Source organism: Plasmodium yoelii (genome assembly GCF_900002385.2).
Source record: "Plasmodium yoelii strain 17X genome assembly, chromosome: 3".
NCBI classification, from domain to species: domain Eukaryota; phylum Apicomplexa; class Aconoidasida; order Haemosporida; family Plasmodiidae; genus Plasmodium; species Plasmodium yoelii.
Window position 1 is genome coordinate 737040 of NC_036175.2, and position 21770 is coordinate 758809.

Sequence of the window (21770 nt, forward strand, 5' to 3'; positions counted from 1 at the left end):
CCATTTTATTATTCTATATTAACGCGTATTATATCATCATTATGTTTCCATAGAATTAATAAAATATAGAATTTTTAATAAATTATTTGATTGTATATACATTGATAATTCTAGCAGTATAATCTATAGGAAAAAATGAACAATTCATAACATTTAGCAAATATTTATTTAAATTTATATATTAAAAGAGTAAATATATCTTATCTCTCTCCTCTTAAAGGACAATATGACAACTTAATTAAACATATTTTTCTATTATACTTTAAAATTTGCATCAATAGTTATTTATGTATTAATATTTACTATGTATTATTTTAAAACAATTCACATTTAAATAGCATAATAAACACGGGTTCATTGCTAATTGTTGTTTTAAAGAATGGAAAGAATGGCAAAATATATTATAAAATTACCCAATAAAGAATACTTATAAATTGGAATATGTAGGAATAAAAATAAAGTTATAGGACTCATTAAAATGAATTATGAATTTATCTACATTCATTAAAAACAATATAAATTTATATAATTTGCATAAATATATAACATAACTTAATTTGAAAACACTATAATTTTAATAAAACATGGTATATAGTATTAGAAATAAGTATATAAATATTTATATATTTTAAAATTTACTATTTATATACTTTTAAGGGTTATAGCTATAATGGATTTTTTAATTGTTTCGATTTTTGCAGTATATTAGTTTTTGGGAACCACTTATTAAAACAAAAGATATGATGTTGTTTATTTTCTATATTAAAGCATATATATAAGAAGATATATTCTAAATTCATTACAATGTTACTTTAACTTTTATAATAATGCTCATATAAATGTTATTAAGGATACCAATTTATACAAAATTGTATTATATATACATATGGTAAAAAATGTATTAAACACCCCCCGAATAAGGCAATTTATCTAACTACCATAAAGGTATTATATTTATATTAATATTAAAAATGATAATATCATGTTTAACCACAGACAATTTTTTATTAGAGTTCAATTATTTTGTCATTTATTAAGCGTAAAATATATTAAATAATATGATGTTACATAATCTACATATTATAAAAAAAATAAAATTACAATGGATTATACCCTGGTATATAAAATTTTTTAATAAAATTTGCTTTTCCTTATATTTTCCTATGTTATATTACTTATAAATTTTATTAAATTTGATTTTATAACAGTTTCATTAACATATATTTTTATTATACTTTTTAAAATGTTTTCTTAGTGTATGAGGTTTAATAACTTGAGAAACTATTTACCCGATGACTTAAGCAAAGCTAAAAATAGTGATATTCATATATTAGGGGATATTAAGAATTATTGCTCTAATGGAGAATCAGAGGGAACAGGATGTAAGACTGATCTCGATAAGATAAATGGTGCTTGTCTATGGTTGTTCGACCAATTGCTTTTGAAAAATAAACATAATATCAACATGGCTGAATACATTATTATATGGTTAATTTATATGTTAAACCTAAAAAATGATAAAAAAATCAACAATTTTAATGACTTTTATACTTTTTATATAGAAAATAATAGGTATTATATTAACTGTGATAGTAGGGGTAATGATTGTAGTGATAAATTAAAAGAAATAACGAAATATACAAATTATAAGGAAATAATAGATACAAAAAAGGAATTGTTGAATATTAATTTTGAGAATGTGTCTAAATTGTATGATGCATTTAAATTATTATGTAACATGTATACTGAAATTGGTGGAAACGACACAACAAATAAGAAATATTTAGAAAATGCTAAAAAATTTGTTGAAAAATATAATGAACTTAACGATCCTAATAATACTAAAGATAACGCCTATTATCAAGTATTGTCTACATTATCAAATGATTATAAAAATTTTAAAAGTTATTGTAAGAAATATACATTTAATTGTGATGATATTCCACCCCTTCTAGATATAAAAACAGCACAAAATCCTGTAGAAAGTTCTGAACCGAGTTTTGAATCGAGTTCTGAAGTTACACCATCAAGTTCGTCGATAACAAACAAATTAATTCCAGTTTTATCGATAATTGTTGCAATACCAATATTCTTGGGAATTTTTTATAAGGTAAATAATAAGGAATTAAAAAATTATTTTCATTAAATATATGCAAACATTAACAAAAAAACCATATGTTTATCAACCTTTTATATTAGTATTCGTTATTTGGATTTCGGAAACGAACCCAAAAACAACATTTAAGAAAAAAACTAAAAAAATAAAGAAAATAGATCATTAATATATGATTCGAAGAATAGTGACTATTTCAGAAGTAGTAATAATTATTGATATATGTTAAGAAATTGTCTATTTGAAAATAATTTTTTATCATAATTTTTGAAAATAATTATTGGGTATATAAGAATAATTAAATAGTATATCCAATAATATATAATGTTATATATGTATAGTTATAATATTTTTATACTGTTTTTGTATAATTTTTAAATAGATTTTATGTTGTGGGTCAGTATTATGTTTTTGGACCCCATATTCGGATTAGGGTTAAGTGTTATATTGCATTTAATTTTTTATAATTCGATAACATTTATTAGTTTAAAGAATTGTTTTAAATATATATAGGAAATAAATTGTTAAAATATGTAAAGGATAAGTTAGCGTTTTTAATATTTATATTATGTCTAAATATGTAAGAAATAAAATGAGGATGAAGATGACTATGCAAAGGAATAAAGTAATACATTTTGATAAATTATATGATTTGGATTTCGTGTTAATATAACTTAATGGTAAATGTGTTTAACTATGTCTTTTTGTATTTTATTGTTAATTTGGAGTTATCGGTTTATGGGGGAATTTATCGAATATTGGAATCGATATAAAAAGATGATTTCAAAGCATCGATTTGGTCCTAGAAGAAAAGGTTGATTTAAATAATTACAGCATTTAATATGAGAAATTAAGGAGAGAGGGAATTGGAAGAAAATAATTATTATGATTTCCTCCCTCAGTGACAACTGAACAAAATGATAAATGAAGTAAGTGATGTAGGAATGGATTTGAATGAAATAAAAGTATAAAGTGGTATTTGGAGGAAATATATATAAGGGAGAGAAATTAAGTTACGTTAAAGGTATATTTATTTTACACACATTATTTTATGAATTATGTACAAGGTAAATAAAAAGAAAGTTATGAAGTATACAATTTTTAAAATATTTCTTCACTATCAAATATTATATATTTTACTATTTTTATTTTAGTATTTGCCATTTGGATGGAGAAAGGAATTGAAGAAAAAAAAACATTAAAGAGGTTATAAACTCAACTGATCGAAAAAAATAAAATGCAAATAATTATAGATTCATCTAATCAAAAAAAACAGACTAAAAAATCAATAAATTCCGTTTGTGGAAAAATCTCCATTGTTAAATATGTACCAACTTATGCAGGCCGATCCTGTATCATTTATTAATTTATTTTTTTTTAATTTTTTTTGTTTATAAAGAAATCACAATTCTTTAGAATTATAAATTTAATTAATGTCTTATATTTTTTGTTAAATAACCAAAGGTCAGATGTTTATGATTCTGACTTTAAAATTCAATATAAATATTAAAAATAACAAATAAGTAAATTCGTTTATTATTATAGGTAAATAAACTCATAAGTATCATCAAAAAATATATATGTGTAATATTATAATATAAATATATGTATTTTAATAATCTATATAAAACGATGTTGTTTAATCAATTCATTTTATTTCCATTATAATATTTCTCTAAAATTATAAGAATAAAATAATTAATAATATAATGAATGAATAAAAAAAATATATTTTATAAAATAATTTATTATTGAAAAAATTCATAATAATATTTTTAAAAAATATAAACAGTGACCCTCTACGTCTCTATCATACATTGCAAAATATAATTGTTTTTTATGCATATTCAGTAAAAAAAATATAAAAGTGGATATTTCCTATAATTAAAAGTTGTGTTGTTGAATAAAAAATCAATGACATATAATAATGCATTATAAAGATATCAATTTTATATTATTGTTAAAGATCCAATTCGGAATATGTGGTTTTATATTATAAAAAACTGAATCAATGGAGAAAAGGTTAAAGGATCATTTAATGTTAAATTTCATTTTATTATTCTATATGAACATATATTATATTATCATTATTTAATGAACCATCTTTAATAACAAACAGCATTGTTTTATCACAAAATTAATAAAGTATATAATTTTTAATAAATTATTTGAATGCATATACATTTATAACTATAATAATAAAATATATAAGGTAAAAATGAACAATTCAGAACATTTAACGAATATTCAACTTAATTTAAATATTAAAAGAGCAAAGATATCTTATCTTTCTCTTCTTAAAGGACAATATACCAACATAATTAAACATATTTTTCTAATATACTTTAAAACGTCACCAATAGTTATTTATATGCTTAACATTTACTATGTATTATTTTAAAAACAATTCACATTTAAATAGCATAATAAACACGGGTTCATTGCTAATTGTTGTTTTAAAGAAGGAAAGGACGGCAAAATATATTATAAAATTACCCAATAAGGCATATTTTTAAATTGAAGTATATAAGAATAAAAATAAAGTTATAGTAATCATTAAAATGAATTATGAATTTATCTGTATTAAATAAAACAATATAAATTTATCTATATGCAATTAAAAAAGTGAACATTGTAACTTATTTTATAAATGTTATAATTTTAGAAAAGTCTATATTATATATTATAAGAAACAAGTATATAAATATTTAAAATATATTAGAAAAAATATATTTATATACTTTTAAGGATTATAGTAATGATGGGCTCCTTAATTGTTTCGATTTTTGCAGTATATTAGTTTTGGGGTACCATTTATTAAAACACAATATATGGCGTGGTTTCTTTCACATAGTAAACCATATATATAAGTATATATTTTTTAAATTCATAATAAAAGCATATCCATTTTTATAATAAAATTATTCCAGATGCTAGTAAGAATGGCATTTTTGTATAAAATGCAGCATATCTATATTTAATCAAAAATGTATTAAACACCCCTCTAAGATAATTTATCTAGCTATCATAAAAAGGAATAGAATGATTCTTTAGTAATAATAATATTTTATGATTCCATATTAATTTCATTATTGAAAAACTTATATATTTAACTACAGACAGTTGTTATGTATAAGGTTAAAATATTTGCGTCACATATTTGCTGTAGTGCATATAAAACAGAATGATTTTACTAAATTTACAAATCAAAAATAAAATCCCATTATAATGAATAGACAAGTGGTATATAATTTTTTAATAATAATAATTTCCTTTATATTTTTTGATATTGTATTACATATACATATCATTAAACTTTATTTTAATAAAATTTGTAATAATATACATTTCTAATAATTGTTTTTAAATGTTTTCTTAGTGTAAATGGTTCAAATCTCTATGGTTTCATTTTCCCGATGAATTGAAAAATGATGAAAACTATAATTTTGTATATGGTGATCAAACTTTCAAAAGGTATTGTACTAATAATAGTTGTGATAACAATCTTGAAAAAATTAATGCTGCATGTTTATATTTGTTTAATGCATTCTTTGTGGATTATAATTCGTTTAAAGATAATGCAAAAAATAATATCGATGTTGTTTATTACATTATTATATGGTTAAGTTATATGTTAAGCCTAAAAGAAAATGGAATCAATAAATTAAACGACTTCTATACTAAGCATATAGAAACAAATATGCACTATAAAAATAAAATATATGGTGTTAGTGCTTATAATTGTTATAAAGAAATAATAGATCAAAAAAGAGATTTGTTGGATATAAATAATAATATTATATCTAATTTTTATAAAGCATTTAAATCATTATATGAAATGTATTATGCATTTGATGGAAGCACATCAAATTGCACAAAATGCTTGAATAAAGCTAATCAATTTGTTGAAGAATATAAAGAACTTAATGAAAATTCGAATAATACTGATAACAGTCCATATAGAAAAATATTGTCTACATTATCATCTGATTATAATAATTTAAAAAATGAATGTAAAAATGCTCAAGACATCAATTTTCCAAACCTTCCAGAGATAAAAACAACACAACCTTCAGTAGAATGTTCTGATGATAATTCTGCACAAAAATCTGAACAAACTGTAAAAAGTTCTGAAGAAAAGTCTGAACAAACTGTAAAAAGTTCTGAAGAAACGTCTGAACAAATTGTACAAAGTTCTGATTTTACATCATCAAGTTCGTCGATAGTAAGCAAAGTAATTCCAGTTTTATCGATATTTGCTGCAATACCTATTTTTTTGGGAATTTCTTATAAGGTGAATAATAAGGAATTAAAAAATATTACATTTAAATATATGCAAATGTTAACAAAAAAATCGTACATTTTTTTAATTTTTTATATTAGTATTCGTTATTTGGATTTCGGAAACGATCTCAAAAACATTTAAGAAAAAAGCTAAAAAAATAAAGAATAAAACTGATCATTAATAAATTATTCCGAATATGACTATTTATTTATTTATTTTAAGAAACTGTCTATTTCGAAGTAATTTTTGATCATAGTTTTTATATAGTTTTTATGTTGTGGGTCAGGGTTCAGGTTTATGAAACCCATATTCGGGTTAGGATTAAGTATTATATTGTATTAATTTTTTATAATTTGAACACTAATTAATTATATGTACCATCTCTATATGTTTAATCGAAAATGAAGTTAAAAGTTCAAATATGCAACCAAAAAAGGGTTACATAACATTTTTTCATAATTTATAATATATATAATTTAGTGTTCATATCGATTTAATATGATTAAAAAAATGTCTATATTGGATATATTAATTCATATTATGATATATGATAATTATTTATTATATAAAGCTTTTTAACCCCGATTTATATTGAATTGTGCATAACACAATATGTTTCTTTATTGATAAAACATTTTATTTAGTAAAACTTATTATTTGTATCATTTGTTTTAATTTAAATCATATTTTGATAATCGAACAGTATAATAATATTATATATCAGAGTATAAATTATAATTAAATTCATTTGGAACAATTGTCTACATTATAATATACCTACAGGTTAATGGAAATATTTTTATTGTTAATTAAACAAATTATCAATATATAATAGGTAGTCATAAAATATAGATGCATGGGATATCGATCGAGATTCGACAGTACAACAATGCCTATAAAATATGTTTTATGCATCTAATATTTTTAGTAATACATAAAAGTATACATGTTAATAAAAAATTATATTATAGATATATGTATATTATCCTTTTAACTTTCGATTATATATAATATCATTTTCTTTATATTTATATTAAGATTTTAAATTCAAATAATAGAGATACTTATATATACATTAATTTATTTACTATAAAGGTATACTATTAGCTTAATCAATATCCATTTTTAAACTTTATAGTTTTGAAGTATATATAAATTAGAAATATATTATATTTAAAATAGTTAAAAAAATATAATTATATTAATAATATTTAATATCATATTTTGTTGTAATAATTATAAATAATATGATAGATAGAATAGCGTTATTATTATATATATATGCATACAATTTAATAAAATTCTCTACTAATAACTAATATTGAAATATTGTTTTATTGTGGAAACTTCATATAATTAAATACTAATATTAATTTTATCGAAAAGGCAAATAACAATTAATTTAATTTGGACTAATATCATTTTTATTAGGTTATCATATATAAATTAATAATATGTATTATAATTATATCGTTTTACGAGGTAGTATATATGTTACAAAATGTTATACTTTAAATAATGAATCATGGACATATCATACATTGATTTAAAGTATTTATATTAAGGGCATTAATTATTCCGTTGTACTATACAGTGATCTAGCAGTAACAATAATAATAATAATAACAATAAATAAAGTATTAAATACGAACAAATCATTAAATTCATTTGATTCGAATATGTTGATATATATTAATTATATATATTATTAAACTTGTAATAAGAATAAAATTGTATGCATACAAGATAAAATGAAATATTATAAAATTCATTTAAATATGCTTTAATGCGATAATATTAGAATTAACACTGTCAAGAAAATAATATTAATAATTTTAGTCTTCTTAAAAATATTGTTTTTCATCATAAAACTAAATATAGTTTATTATCAAATATAAAAGCAAATTAATATTTAGAAAAGTAATAATTCTAAGTTATGTTTAATGTATACATTAATTGAAAGTTTTAATGGTAGAAAATATAAAATATAAATAAATTTTATATTGCTACATCCTTGTCTTAAAAAATCATACTTCCCTTATCTCTCCTCTCAAAGTGCAATATACCAACCTAATACACATAATTTTCTATACTTAAAAATGTTCATCAGTACGTATTTATGTGTTATATATTTAATATTTACTAAGTATTATTTTAAAAAAAATATGCATTGAAATAGTTATATAAGCTTATAAATACGGGTCCAATGCTAATTGTCGTTTTAAACCGTGGGAAATATGTGCAAAATATGTTATATAATTATCTAGTAAGGTATATTTTTAATTTAATTATGTAGGAATAAAAATAAAGTTATTGAAAATGTTAAATATAATTGGAATTGATATATATTAAATAAAAATAATATTAAAATCATGTATATGCAATTAATAAAGGGAGCAATGCAACTTATTTTATAAATGTTATAATTTTATAAAAAATTGTATTATATATTATAAGAAACAAGTATATAAATATTTAAAATATATTAGAAAAAATATATTTATATACTTTTAAGGATTATAGTAATAATATAATTTATGATTTTTTAGATTTATACAATTTATTTGTTTGGGGCCATCATTTATTAAAACAAAATATATGACGTTTATTTTCTATATAAAATCACATGTATAAGGAGATATATTCTAAATTCATTACAATGTTACTTTAATTTTTATAATAATGCTCATATGAGTGTTATTAAGGATAACAATTTATACAAAATTGTATTATATATACAATGATAATAAATAAATTAAACACCCCACAAAATAAGGCAATTTATCTAACTACCAAAAAGTATATATTGTTCCATATTATCTTTAAATTGATATTAACAATAATAAAAATATTTTTATATACATATAATTGCTGTATATAGGGTTAAATAATTGTATTACCTATTTTAGTATATATATAACATGATACCCCCTTAACCTAGAGATTATAAATTATATTCCATCATAATGGATGATACTCTAGTATATACACTTTTTGATATTATATTTCCTATAATTTTCATTAAGTTTTATTTTAATAACATTTTCTTAATACATATTTTTATCAAATTTTTTTAAATGGTTTTTTAGTGTGGAAAATTAGATCTTTTGAGGACGTATTTACCTGATGAATTAGGCGAAACTGGAACACTCGCTCTTGATGAAAATACGAATTTTATGCAATATTGCCCTGAGAAAGATTCAGGAGGAAATGAATGCAGTAATAATCTCGATAATATTACGGCTGGATTCTTATGGTTACTTGAACAATGTTATTCTGCAATCATAAGTAAAACTTATAGTGAAGATAATACTAATGCATTTTTTCTATATATGATTTCATGGTTTAGTTACAAATTAAATCAAAACTCAGAGCCAAAGTCCACAAAAATATACGATTTTTATACAAAAAATGTAATAAATAGTAATAAGTATAATAAATTTAAAAAAGATGCCTATACAATTTCAGGTCTTGAGGGATTCATAAATAAAAAAAAAGATTTGTTGGATATTAGTATTGAAGATATGTCTAAATTTTATGATGTGTTCAAATTATTATGTAGTATGTATGCTAATAAATCCATGAATACAGATGCCAACAAACTGTTAAATGCTGCTATTATCTTTGTTAAAAAATATCAAGAACTTAAAAGAAATTATGATAATACTAATGACAGTTCATGTAAACAAATATTGTCTATTTTATCAACTGATTATGATAATTTAAAAAATAAAAGTACCAACATTACATCTCTTCCAGAGATAACAGCAGACATTTCTGCATTAGCATCTACATTTGAAGATGCATCATCAAGTTCGCCGATGGGAAGCAAATTATTTACAGTTTTATCGATATTTGGTGCAATAGCATTTTTTTTAGGAATTTCTTATAAGGTAAATAATAAGGAATTAAAAAATATTACATTTAAATATTATTTTCATTAAATATATGCAAACGTTAACAAAAAAATATACGTTTCTTAACATTTTATATTAGTATTCGTTATTTGGATTTCGGAAACGAGCTCAAAAACAATATTTAAGAGAAAAAATAAAAAATATAAAGAAGAGAATGAATAATTAATATATTATTCGAAGAGAGTGACTATTTCAGGAACAGTAATAATGATTTATATATTTTAAGAAACTGTCTATTGGGAAGTAATTTTTGCATAATTTTTATATAGTTTTTATGTTTTGGAACCCATGTCGGGGTTAGGGCTAAGTATTATATATTTATTTAATTTTTTATAATTTGAACACTAATTTAATATGTGTACCATTCCATATGTTTAATCACAAGATGAAATTAAAAATCCAAATATGCAACCAAAAGGGGGCATAAGCTAATATGTAATGAATTGCGTAACATATTTTATAAGTTATAATATATATAATTGTGTGTTCATGCTGATTTAATATGATTAAAATAAAATGTCTATATTGCATATATTAATATAGATATTGATTATATATGAAGTCGTATTATGGAATACCATAATTTCCTATTATATAAACCTTGATAACCCAGAGTTATATTGAATTAAGCATATCATAATATGTTTCTTTATTTGATGAAAATTTTACTTAGTAAAACTTATAACTTGTATCATATTTATTTTTCTTTAAATCATGTTATCCAACTGAAATGTAATAATAGATATTTATAAAATATAGATACATGGAATATCGACTGGGAATCGAAAATACAACGTTATCTATAAAAGGCATTTTATGCATCTAACATTTTAGTAATGCATAAAAAATGCACTATAGATATATTATAATAAATTTATAAATATATATAACACTCATTTTTTTTCATTTCATTACTTTGCATTTATGCTAATGTTCTAATTTATATTGATATAAATAGTTTTATATACATTAATTTATTTACTATAAAGGTATAATATTAGATTAATCATTATTAATTTTTAAATTTTATATTTTGAGGTATAAATAAATTATTTTTTAAAATATTAAAAAATAAAATATAAGTATATTAATAAAATTGAATCCTATAGTTTTTTCTATCAATTATAAATAATATAATAGATATGATGTATTATTACTATATGCCTATATATATAGTCTAATAAAATGTTCTACTAATAATTAATATTAAATATTGTTTTATTGTGAAATAATCATATAATTAAATATTAATTTTGTCGAAAAGACACATAATAATACATTATAAATGAATTATTTTTGTATATTTGTTAACGATTCAATTTGGAATATGTTGTTATATATTTTAAAAAAGTGGATAAATAAAGAAAAAGTTAAAGATTCAATTCATGTTAATTCCATTTTATTATTCCATATTAACTTGTATTATATTATTAGTGTTTATTAAATAATAATTTTTTAATCTAAACAACATTACGTCATCATAGAATTAATAAAATATAGAATTTTTAATAAATTATTTGAATGTATATACATTGATAACTATAATAGTATAATACATAAAATTAAAATGAACTATGGAAAACATTTAACGGATATTTATCTAAATTTATATATTAAAAGAGCAAATATATCTTATCTCTCTCCTCTTAAAGGGCAATATAACAACCTAATTAAACATAGTTTTCTATTATACTTTAAAATTTCATCAGTAAGTATTTATATGTTATATATTTAATATCTACTAAGTATTATTTTAAAAACTATTTACATTCAAAGGCTTATTTATGATTATAAATAGCATAATAAGTGTTGGCTCATTGTTAATTGGTATTTTAACAGAGGAAAGGGTGCGTAAAATATATTATAAAATTACTAAATAAGGTATATTTCTAAACTGAAGTATATAGGAATAAAAATAGTTATATGATTCATTAAAATGGATTATGAATTTATCTATATTAAATAAAAACAATATTAAAATTATGTATATGCAATTAAAAAAGTGAATAATTATACTTATTTTGTAAATGTTATAGTTTTATAAAAAACTATATTATATAAAATAAGAAAAAAAATATAAAAATTTAATATATTAAAAAAAATTATTATTTATATACTTTTAAGGATTATAGTAATAATATAATTTTTTATTTTTTAGATTTATACAGTATCTAAGTTTTAGAATAGAAATCATTAAAACATAAGATATAAATATATTCCTTTTCTATGTTCAAACATACTTTAAATTCATTATAAAAGTATATTCATATTCATAATAATGTTATACCATATTTTATTAATAATAGTCTTTTTTGTATAAAATGCATCATATTTATATTTAATCAAACTGTATTAAGCAATCCTATATTTAAGGTAATTCAGATAATTGTTATAAAATAAGTATAATATGATTTTAGTAATAGTACTGTGTTATTATCTTATATTAATTTAATTATTGAAAAACTTATAATATATTTAACTACAAACAGTTGTTATATATAGGGTTAAAGTATTTGCTTCACATGTTGGGGTGAGTCTATATAAAACAGAATGATTCTACTCAATTTACAAATCAAAAATAAGATTCCATTATAATGAATAAGGAAGTGGTATATACATTTGTTAATAATATTAATTTCCTTCACATGTTTTGATATTGTATTATATTTAAATATCATTAAACTTTATTTTAATAAAATGTTCAATAATATACATTTCTAATAACTGTTTTTAAATGTTTTCTTAGTGTGAAAAGTTCGAGAACCTATGGAATGATTTTCCCGATAAATTGGAGAATAATAAATATCATGAATTTAAAGATAATAATTTTTTAAATAGTTATTGTAATAATAATAATTGTGAAGGTAATCTCGATAAAATTAATGCTGGATGTTTATTTTTGTTTAATAAATTCTTTGGGAGTTCTGGTGTGTTTAAGGATAATGCAAAAAATTATATCAATGCTGTTGAATACATTATCATATGGTTAAGTCATATGTTAAACCTAAAGGATAACACAGGCAACATTCTAAAAAATTTTTATGAAATATATATAAAAAATCAAGAAAAGTATAAAAATACTATAGATGGTGTTGATGGTTGTAGAAATTATAATGATCTTATATATAAAAAAAAAGAATTGATGGAAATTACTAATGAAAAATTGTCTAAATTTTATGCTCCATTTAAATCATTATGTAACATGTATAATGGATTTAATGATAGCACGTCAGATTGCACAAACTGTTTGAATGATGCTAATGAATTTGCTAAAAAATATAAAGAACTTAATGAGGATTCTAGTATTACTAATGATAGTACCTGTAATAAACTATTGTGTACTTTATCAAATGATTATGATAATTTTAAAAAGAAATTCAAAGACAGTTCATCCTTTCCAACGATAAAAAAACCAAATATTATTCCAAAATGTCCTGAACAAATTTCTGAACAAAATTTAAGAAGTTCTGGAGTAATTTCTGAAGATGTGGCATCAAGTTCGTCGATAGCAAACAAATTATTTACAGTTTTATCGATATTTGGTGCAATAGCATTTTTTTTAGGAATTTCTTATAAGGTAATAATAAGTAATTAAAAAAAAAATTATTATATATATTCAAACATTAACAAACAATCATACGCTTCTTAACATTTTATATTAGTATTCGTTATTTGGATTTCGTAAACGATTTCAAAAACAAAAATTAAGAGAAAAAATAAAAAAAATAAAGAAGAAATGAATCATTAATATGTAATTCGAAGAGTAGTGATAATCCCAGGAATAGTAATAATAGTTGATATATTTTAAGAAATTGTCTATTTGGAAATAAGTAATTTTTATAATAATTTTTGCATAATTTTTATATAGTTATTATGTTGTGGGACCCATATATGGTTTAGAGTTACATATTATATTGTAATTTAACTTTTTATAACTTGAACAGTAATTAAATATATGTACCATCCCGTATGTTTAATCAAGAGATGATGCTCAAATATGCATACCAAAATGTGGATAAGCTAATATGAATTGGGTTGTATAACATTTTTTCATAAGTTATAATATATATAATTAAATGATCATATCGATTTAATATAGTTAAATTAAAATAACTATATTACATATATTAATATAGATATTGACTATATATGAATTCATATTATATATATCATAATTGCCTATTATATAAGTCTTGATAGCCCATAGCTATATTGAATTACACATAACATCATATGTTTCTTTATTTCATGGAATATTTTATTTAGTAAAACTTATTATTTATATCATATTTATTTTAATTTAAATCATGTTATACAACTGAACTGTAATAATAAATGTTCATAAAATATCGATTTATAAATACCGATCGAGAATCGACAATGTAACATAGTCTATAAAAGATTGTTATGCTTCTAACATTTTTTGAAGTGTATATAAATTGGAAATATATTATTAGTTAATTGAAAAAATATAAGTATATTAATAAATTTTCATATCATATTTAAAATAGTTAAAAAATAAAATATAAGTATATAATAAAATTTAATGTTATAGTTTGTTATAATGCTTATAAACAATCTAGTACATAAAATTAATGTTATTATTATATCCCTATAAATATAATCTATAAAATACTCTGCTAATAACTAATATTTAAATAATATTTTATTGTGAAACCTTCATATAATTAAACATTAATATTATCGAAAAGATAAATAATAATACATTAAAAGGTATCAATATTATATATTTTGTTAAAAATTAAATTTGGGATTTGTAATTTTATATTCTAAAAAGTTGAATAAATAGAGAAAATGGTAAATGATCAATTAATGTTAAATGTCTTTTTATTATTCCGTATTAGCATATATTATATTATCGATGTTCTACCATAGAATTCATAAAATATAAAATTTTTAATAAATTATTTTAATGTATATCCATTGATAACAATAACAATAAAATATATAAGATAAAAATGAACAGTGCAAAACATTTAGCAAATATTTATTTAAATTTATATATTAAAATAGCAATATATCTTATCTCTCTCCTCTTAAAGGATAATATAACAACCTAATTAAGCATCGTTTTCTATTATACTTTAAAATATCATCAGTAGGTATATATGTTTAATATTTACTAAGTATTATTTTAAAAACAATCTACATTCAAAGAATTATTTAAGCTTATAAATACGGGTTCAGTGCTAATTTTTGTTTTAAAGAATGGAAATGATGGGAAAATATATTATAAAATTACCCAATAAGGAATACTTATAAATTAGAATATGTAGGAATAAAAATAAAGTTATTTAAAATGTTAAAATATAATTGGAATGTATATATATTAATTAAAAGTAATATTAAAATTATGTAATTTGGATAGAAAATGAAAGATATAACTTAATTTGAAAATACTATAATTAAAAAAAAACTATATTATATATTATAAGAAACAAGTATATAAATATTTAATATATTTTAAAAAAATATTATTTATATGGTTTTAAGGATTATAATAATAATAAAACTTTTTTATTTTTAAATTTATACAGTATTTAAGTTTTAGGGCGTTGTTTACGTTCTATATTAAATCATATGTATAAGTATATATTTTTTAAATTCATTATAAAAGTATATCCATTTTTATAATAAAGTTATACCAAATGTTAGTAAGAATAGTCTTTTTTGTATAAAATGCATCATATATACATATGGCAAAGTGTATAAGCAACCTTCTGTTTAAGGCAATTTAGCTAACTTCTATAAAATAAGTATAATATGATTTTAGTAATACTAATGTATTATTATTTTATATGAAGTTAAAATTAAGAATAATATGTCTAACGAAAGATAACTGCTACGTAAAAAGATTAAGTAAATATACCATATATTCTATGCAATATATATAAACAACATCACCCCGCATAATCTCCAAATTATAACAGAATTTCATTATAATGAATTCTAAAGTGGTATATATCCTTTTTCTTATATTATTCGTATGCTGTATTACTATAAATTATATTAATTTTAATTATAGTACCATTTATATTAATACATTTTTTGTTTAATTCGTAAAATATATTCGTAGTGTGGTATAATTAATACGGCTGATAAATATGTTGTTGATGATCCGAACAACCCGGGAGAATATAATTCTACGCATTTGTTAAAAGCAGCTTTCTCTAATATTGACTGTAATATTGATGACCAAAAACTTAGCTCTGGTTTTATAGCATTGCTAAAATTACTTAATGATATTGATAATAATGAAAATTTAGAGGGTGATAAACTTGTGGAATATGCTATTTTATGGTTAAGTTATAAACTAGATCAAAAAAAAGAAAATGAAACGACCAAATTAGAAGATTTTTATAATAAAAATATAAAAACAAATAGTTGTTATGATCAGAAAATAAATGCTGATAGTAATAGTAAGATTAACAAGAGTGTTATATGTAAAAAAATAGAATCGATGAATATCGATATTAAAGATATATCTAATTTTTATGATGCATTTAAATCATTATGTAACATGTCTAGTGAAATTGATGCAAATGACTACGAATGCAATAAATGTTTAGAAAATGCTGGAGAATTTTTTGAAAAATGTGAAAAACTTAAAAATGCTTTTGATATTAATAAAGGAAGTTCTTATTTACAACTATTGTCTAGTTTATCAAATGATTATAAAAAATTTAAAGAGAAATATAATTCTAAATGTAGTAATATCTCACTTGTAGCTTGTCCACGAAGTTCAATAATAAAAAATACACTAATTGCAATTGCAATTACAATTGCAATTATATTTATTGCAGCATCAATTTTCTTGGGTATTGCTTATAAGGTAAATAATAAAGAATTAAAAAATTATTTACATTATATATATGTAAACGTTAACAAAAAAATAATACGCTTCTTAACATTTTATATTAGTATTCGTTATTTGGAATTCGGAAACGATTTCAAAAACAAAAATTAAGAGAAAAGCTAAAAAATGTAAAGAAGAGAATGAATCATTAATAAATTATTCTGGACATGACGATTGATTTATTTTAAGAAACTGTCTATTTCGAAGTAATTTTTGATCATAGTTTTTATATTGTTTTTATGTTGTAGGTCAGGATTGTGTTTGCGGAACCCATATTGGGGTTAGGATTAAGTATTATATTGTATTAATTTTTTATAATTTGAACACTAATTTAATATATGTACCATCTCATATGTTTAATCACTCGGTAAAGCCTAAATATGCAACCAAAAAAGGGTCACATAACATTTTTTCATAAATTATAATATATATAATTTAGTGTTCATATCGATTTAATATGGTTAAAAAAAATGTCTATATTGCATATATTAATTCATATTATGATATATCATAATTATTTATTATATAAAGCTTGTTAATCATAATTATATTGAATTATGCATAAAATAATATGTTTCTTTGTTTGATAAAACATTTTATTTAGCAAAAATTATTTGTATCATTTTTTTTAATTTAAATTATATTTTGATAAACGAACTGTAATAATAGATATTCATAAAATATCGATCGAGTATTGACAGCACAACGATATCTATAAAAGATTTTTTATGTATCTAACATTTTTAGTAATACAATAAAAATATACATATTAATAAATAATTACATTATAGATATAGGCATATTATCCTTTTAACTTTCGATTATATACAGTTTCATTTTATGCTAATATTTTAAATTCAAATTATAGAAATCGTTCAATATACATTAATTTATTTACTATAAAGGTATAATATTAGATTAATCACTATTAATTTTTAAACTTTATAGTTTTGAGGCACAAATAAATTATTTTTTAAATAGTTAAAAGAAAAAATATAAGTATATTAATAAAATTTAATGTTATAGTTTGTTCTGATAATTATAAATTATATGAAAGATAGAATAACATTATTATTATACGCCTATATATATAATCTAACAAAATACTCTATGAATAACTTATATTAAATATTATTTTATTGTGGAAACTTCATATAATTAAATATTAATTTTATCGAAAAGACACATAATAATACATTATAAAGGTATCAATGTTATATATATGTTAAAGATTCAATTTGGGATATGTGGTTTAATATTTTAAAAATATGAATAAATGGTGAAATGGTTAAAGACTCAATTCATGTTAAATGTATTTTATTATTCACATTAGTGTTTAGTGAATAATCATTTTATAATCCAAAACAACATTACTGTATCATAGAATTAATAAAATGTAGAATTTTTAATAAATTATTTGAATGATATACATTAACTATAACAGTAGAATATATAAGATAAAATTATGTATAATATTTAGCGAATATTTATATAAATATATATATTAAAGGCTAATATATCTTATCTCTCTCCTATTAAAGGGTAAAATAATGACATAATCAAACATAGTTTTTATTATACTTTAAAATTAGCAGCAATACTTATTTATATGTTAATATTTAATATTTACTAAGTATTATTTTAAAAACAATAGGCATTTAAAGACTTATTTAATGTTATAAATACGGGTTCAGTGCTAATTGTCGTTTTAAACCGTGGAAATTATGCGTAAAATATATTATAAAATTACACAATAAGGCATATTTACAAATTGAAGTATATGGGAATAAAAATAAAGTTATTTAACGAATTAAAATTATTTTTTAATTTATCTACATTCATTAAAAACAATATAAATTTATGTATTTTGCATAGAAAATGGAACAATATAACATTGTAAATACTATAATTTTAGAAAAGACTATATTATATATTATTAGAAACAAGTATATAATATTTAATATATTTTAAAAAAAGACTATTTATATGCTTTTAAGGATTATAGTAATAATATAATTTATATTTTTTAAATTTATACAGTATTTAAGTTTTAGAAGGGTGATCATTAAAAAATAGGATATAAATATATTCCTTTTCTATGTTCAAACATCCTTTAAATTCATTATAAATGTATATTCATTTTTATAACATAGTTATACAAGATGTTAATAAGAATGCATTTCTTGTATAAAATGCATCATATATATATTTAATAAAAAATGTATTAAACAAACCTCTATTTAAGGCAATTTAGCTAATTATCATAAAAGGAATAAAACATTTCTTTAGTGATAATATTATTTTATTATTCTATATTAATTTAATTATTGAAAAACTTATAATATATTTAACTACAGACAATTGTCATATATAGGGTTAAAGTATTTGCGTCACATATTTAGTGCATCGTATATAAGATAGCATGATTCTATTCAATTTACAAATATAAAATGGAATTCTATCATAATGAATAAGAATGTGGTATATGAATTTTTTAATAATAATAATTTCCTTTACATTTTATGACATTGTATTATATATATCATTAAACTTTATTTTAATAAAATTTTCAATAATACATGTTTTTATTAATTGTTTTTAAATTATTTCTTAGTGTGAAAAGTTCACGAATGTAACGACGAATTTAAAATATGATTCGAGTAATGAAAGATATAAATTTATAAATGATGAAGATTTCAAAGAGTATTGTACTGATGATAGTTGTGATAATGATCTCGACAAAATTAATGCTGGATGTTTATATTTGTTTGATGCATTCTTTAAGGATATTTCTGCGTTTAGCATGACTGTAAAAGGAAACATCAATATTGTTGACTACATTTTGATATGGTTAAGTTATATGTTAAACCTGGGCAAAAGTAAAGACCATAACAATATAAATGAGTTTTATAATACATATATGATGTATGGTGATGATTATACTAATAATATAGATTATATTAGTGATTTTAATGGTTATAAGGATCTTATAGATAAAAGTTATCATATTTTAAGTATGGAAATTAGCATTATATCTAGATTATATGATGCATTTAATGCATTATGTACATATATAATGGCCTTGATATAAACAACTTAAATTGCGAGGAATATTCCGAAAAAGCTAGTAAATTTGTTCAAAAATATGAAGAATTTAACACCCAGCATACCATTACTAAAGATAAACCCTATTTTCATGCATTGATTATTTTATTAAATGGTTATGATTATTTAAAAAATAAATGTGAAAAATTCCCATCAACTCCAGAGCTAACAATACACATTTCTGAACAGAGTTCTGAAGTTACATCATCAATTTCGTCGATAGCAAGCAAATTAATTCCAATTTTATCGATATTAGTTGCAATAGCAATTTTTTTAGGGATTTCTTATAAGGTAAATAATAAGGAATTAAAAAAAATTATTATATATATGCAAACATTAACAAAGAAAACGTATGCTTCTTAACATTTTATTAGTATTCGTTATTTGGATTTCGGAAACGATTTCAAAAACAAAAATTAAGAGAAAAACTAAAAAATATAAAGAAGAAAATGAATCATTAATATATGATTCAAAGAGAGTGGCCATTTCAGGAATAGTAATAATTATTTATATATTTTAAGAAACTGTCTATTTGGAAGTAATTTTTATCATAATTTTTATGTTGTTTTATGTTGTGGGCTAGGGTTGTGTCTGAAGACCCATATTTAGGTTAGGATTATGCATTATATCTTTATTTAATTTTTTATTACTTGAACACTAATTAAATATATATACCATTCCGTATGTTTAATCACAGGATAAAGTTCGAAAGCCCAAATATGCAAACAAAAAGGGGCATAAGCTAACATGTAATAAATTGCGTAGCATATTTTATAAGTTATAATATATATAATTGAGTGTTCATGTCAATTTTATATGATTAAAATAAAATGTCTATGTTGCATATATGAATATAGATATTGACTATATATGAAGCTGTGTTATGGAATATCATAATTGCCTATTATATAAGTCTTGATAACCCACAGCTATATTGAATTATGCATATCATAATATGTTTCTTTATTTTATGAAAATTTTATTTAGTAAAACTTATAATTTGTATCATACTTATTTTTATTTAAATCGTGTTATCCAACTAAACTGTAATAATAGATATTCATAAAATATCGATCGAGAATCGACAATACAACGTTGTCTATAAAATGCATTTTATGCATCTAACATTTTTAATAATAAAATAAAAATCGCACTATATATACAATATTATTGAAGTTTTAATTGTAGTTACTATTCTCTTTTTGTATTTCCTTTACATTTGTATTAAAATTAATTAGTATTAATAGAAGTTGTTTTATACGCCTTAATTTATTGTCATAAGGTATAATATTAGATTAATCACTATTAATTTTTAAATTTTATATTTTGAGCTATAAATAAATTATATTTTAAATAGTTAAAAAATAAAATATAATTACATTAATAAAATTTAATATCATATTTTGTTCTAATAATTATAAATAATATGGTATATAAAATTAACATTATTATTATATGCCTATAAATATAATC

The 21770-nt window shown here is 20.3% G+C and overlaps 5 protein-coding genes and 1 pseudogene across 5 annotated transcripts, besides 1 other annotated feature; all 6 read left to right on the top strand.

The window, feature by feature from the left end:
* Window positions 1–1102: 1102 nt before the first annotated feature.
* On the top strand, window positions 1103–2265 carry PY17X_0319501 (uncharacterized protein; the record flags this gene model as incomplete). Its single annotated transcript, XM_719108.2, has 3 exons — window positions 1103–1117; window positions 1256–2110; window positions 2200–2265. 3 exons carry the CDS (start codon window positions 1103–1105, stop codon window positions 2263–2265), a joined length of 936 nt encoding a protein of 311 aa, XP_724201.2.
* A 3076-nt stretch (window positions 2266–5341) lies between these two features.
* On the top strand, window positions 5342–6559 carry PY17X_0319601 (PIR protein; the record flags this gene model as incomplete). Its single annotated transcript, XM_034637716.1, has 3 exons — window positions 5342–5356; window positions 5493–6407; window positions 6497–6559. The coding sequence occupies 3 exons, from the start codon at window positions 5342–5344 to the stop codon at window positions 6557–6559; spliced, it is 993 nt and encodes a 330-aa protein (XP_034493363.1).
* Window positions 6560–9364: 2805 nt separating this feature from the next.
* On the top strand, window positions 9365–10481 carry PY17X_0319701 (uncharacterized protein; the record flags this gene model as incomplete). The annotated part of the gene is made up of 3 exons (XM_721356.2): window positions 9365–9379; window positions 9488–10291; window positions 10395–10481. 3 exons carry the CDS (start codon window positions 9365–9367, stop codon window positions 10479–10481), a joined length of 906 nt encoding a protein of 301 aa, XP_726449.2.
* A 2428-nt stretch (window positions 10482–12909) lies between these two features.
* PY17X_0319801 (PIR protein) lies at window positions 12910–14055 on the top strand (the record flags this gene model as incomplete). The annotated part of the gene is made up of 3 exons (XM_034637717.1): window positions 12910–12924; window positions 13062–13892; window positions 13978–14055. The coding sequence occupies 3 exons, from the start codon at window positions 12910–12912 to the stop codon at window positions 14053–14055; spliced, it is 924 nt and encodes a 307-aa protein (XP_034493364.1).
* A 2223-nt stretch (window positions 14056–16278) lies between these two features.
* Window positions 16279–17344, top strand: PY17X_0319901 (PIR protein; the record flags this gene model as incomplete). Its single annotated transcript, XM_022955293.1, has 3 exons — window positions 16279–16293; window positions 16413–17168; window positions 17258–17344. 3 exons carry the CDS (start codon window positions 16279–16281, stop codon window positions 17342–17344), a joined length of 858 nt encoding a protein of 285 aa, XP_022810746.1.
* A 2314-nt stretch (window positions 17345–19658) lies between these two features.
* Window positions 19659–20758, top strand: PY17X_0320001 (annotated as a pseudogene).
* Window positions 19659–20758: a sequence feature (YIR protein, pseudogene;~PIR protein, pseudogene).
* Window positions 20759–21770: the final 1012 nt, after the last annotated feature.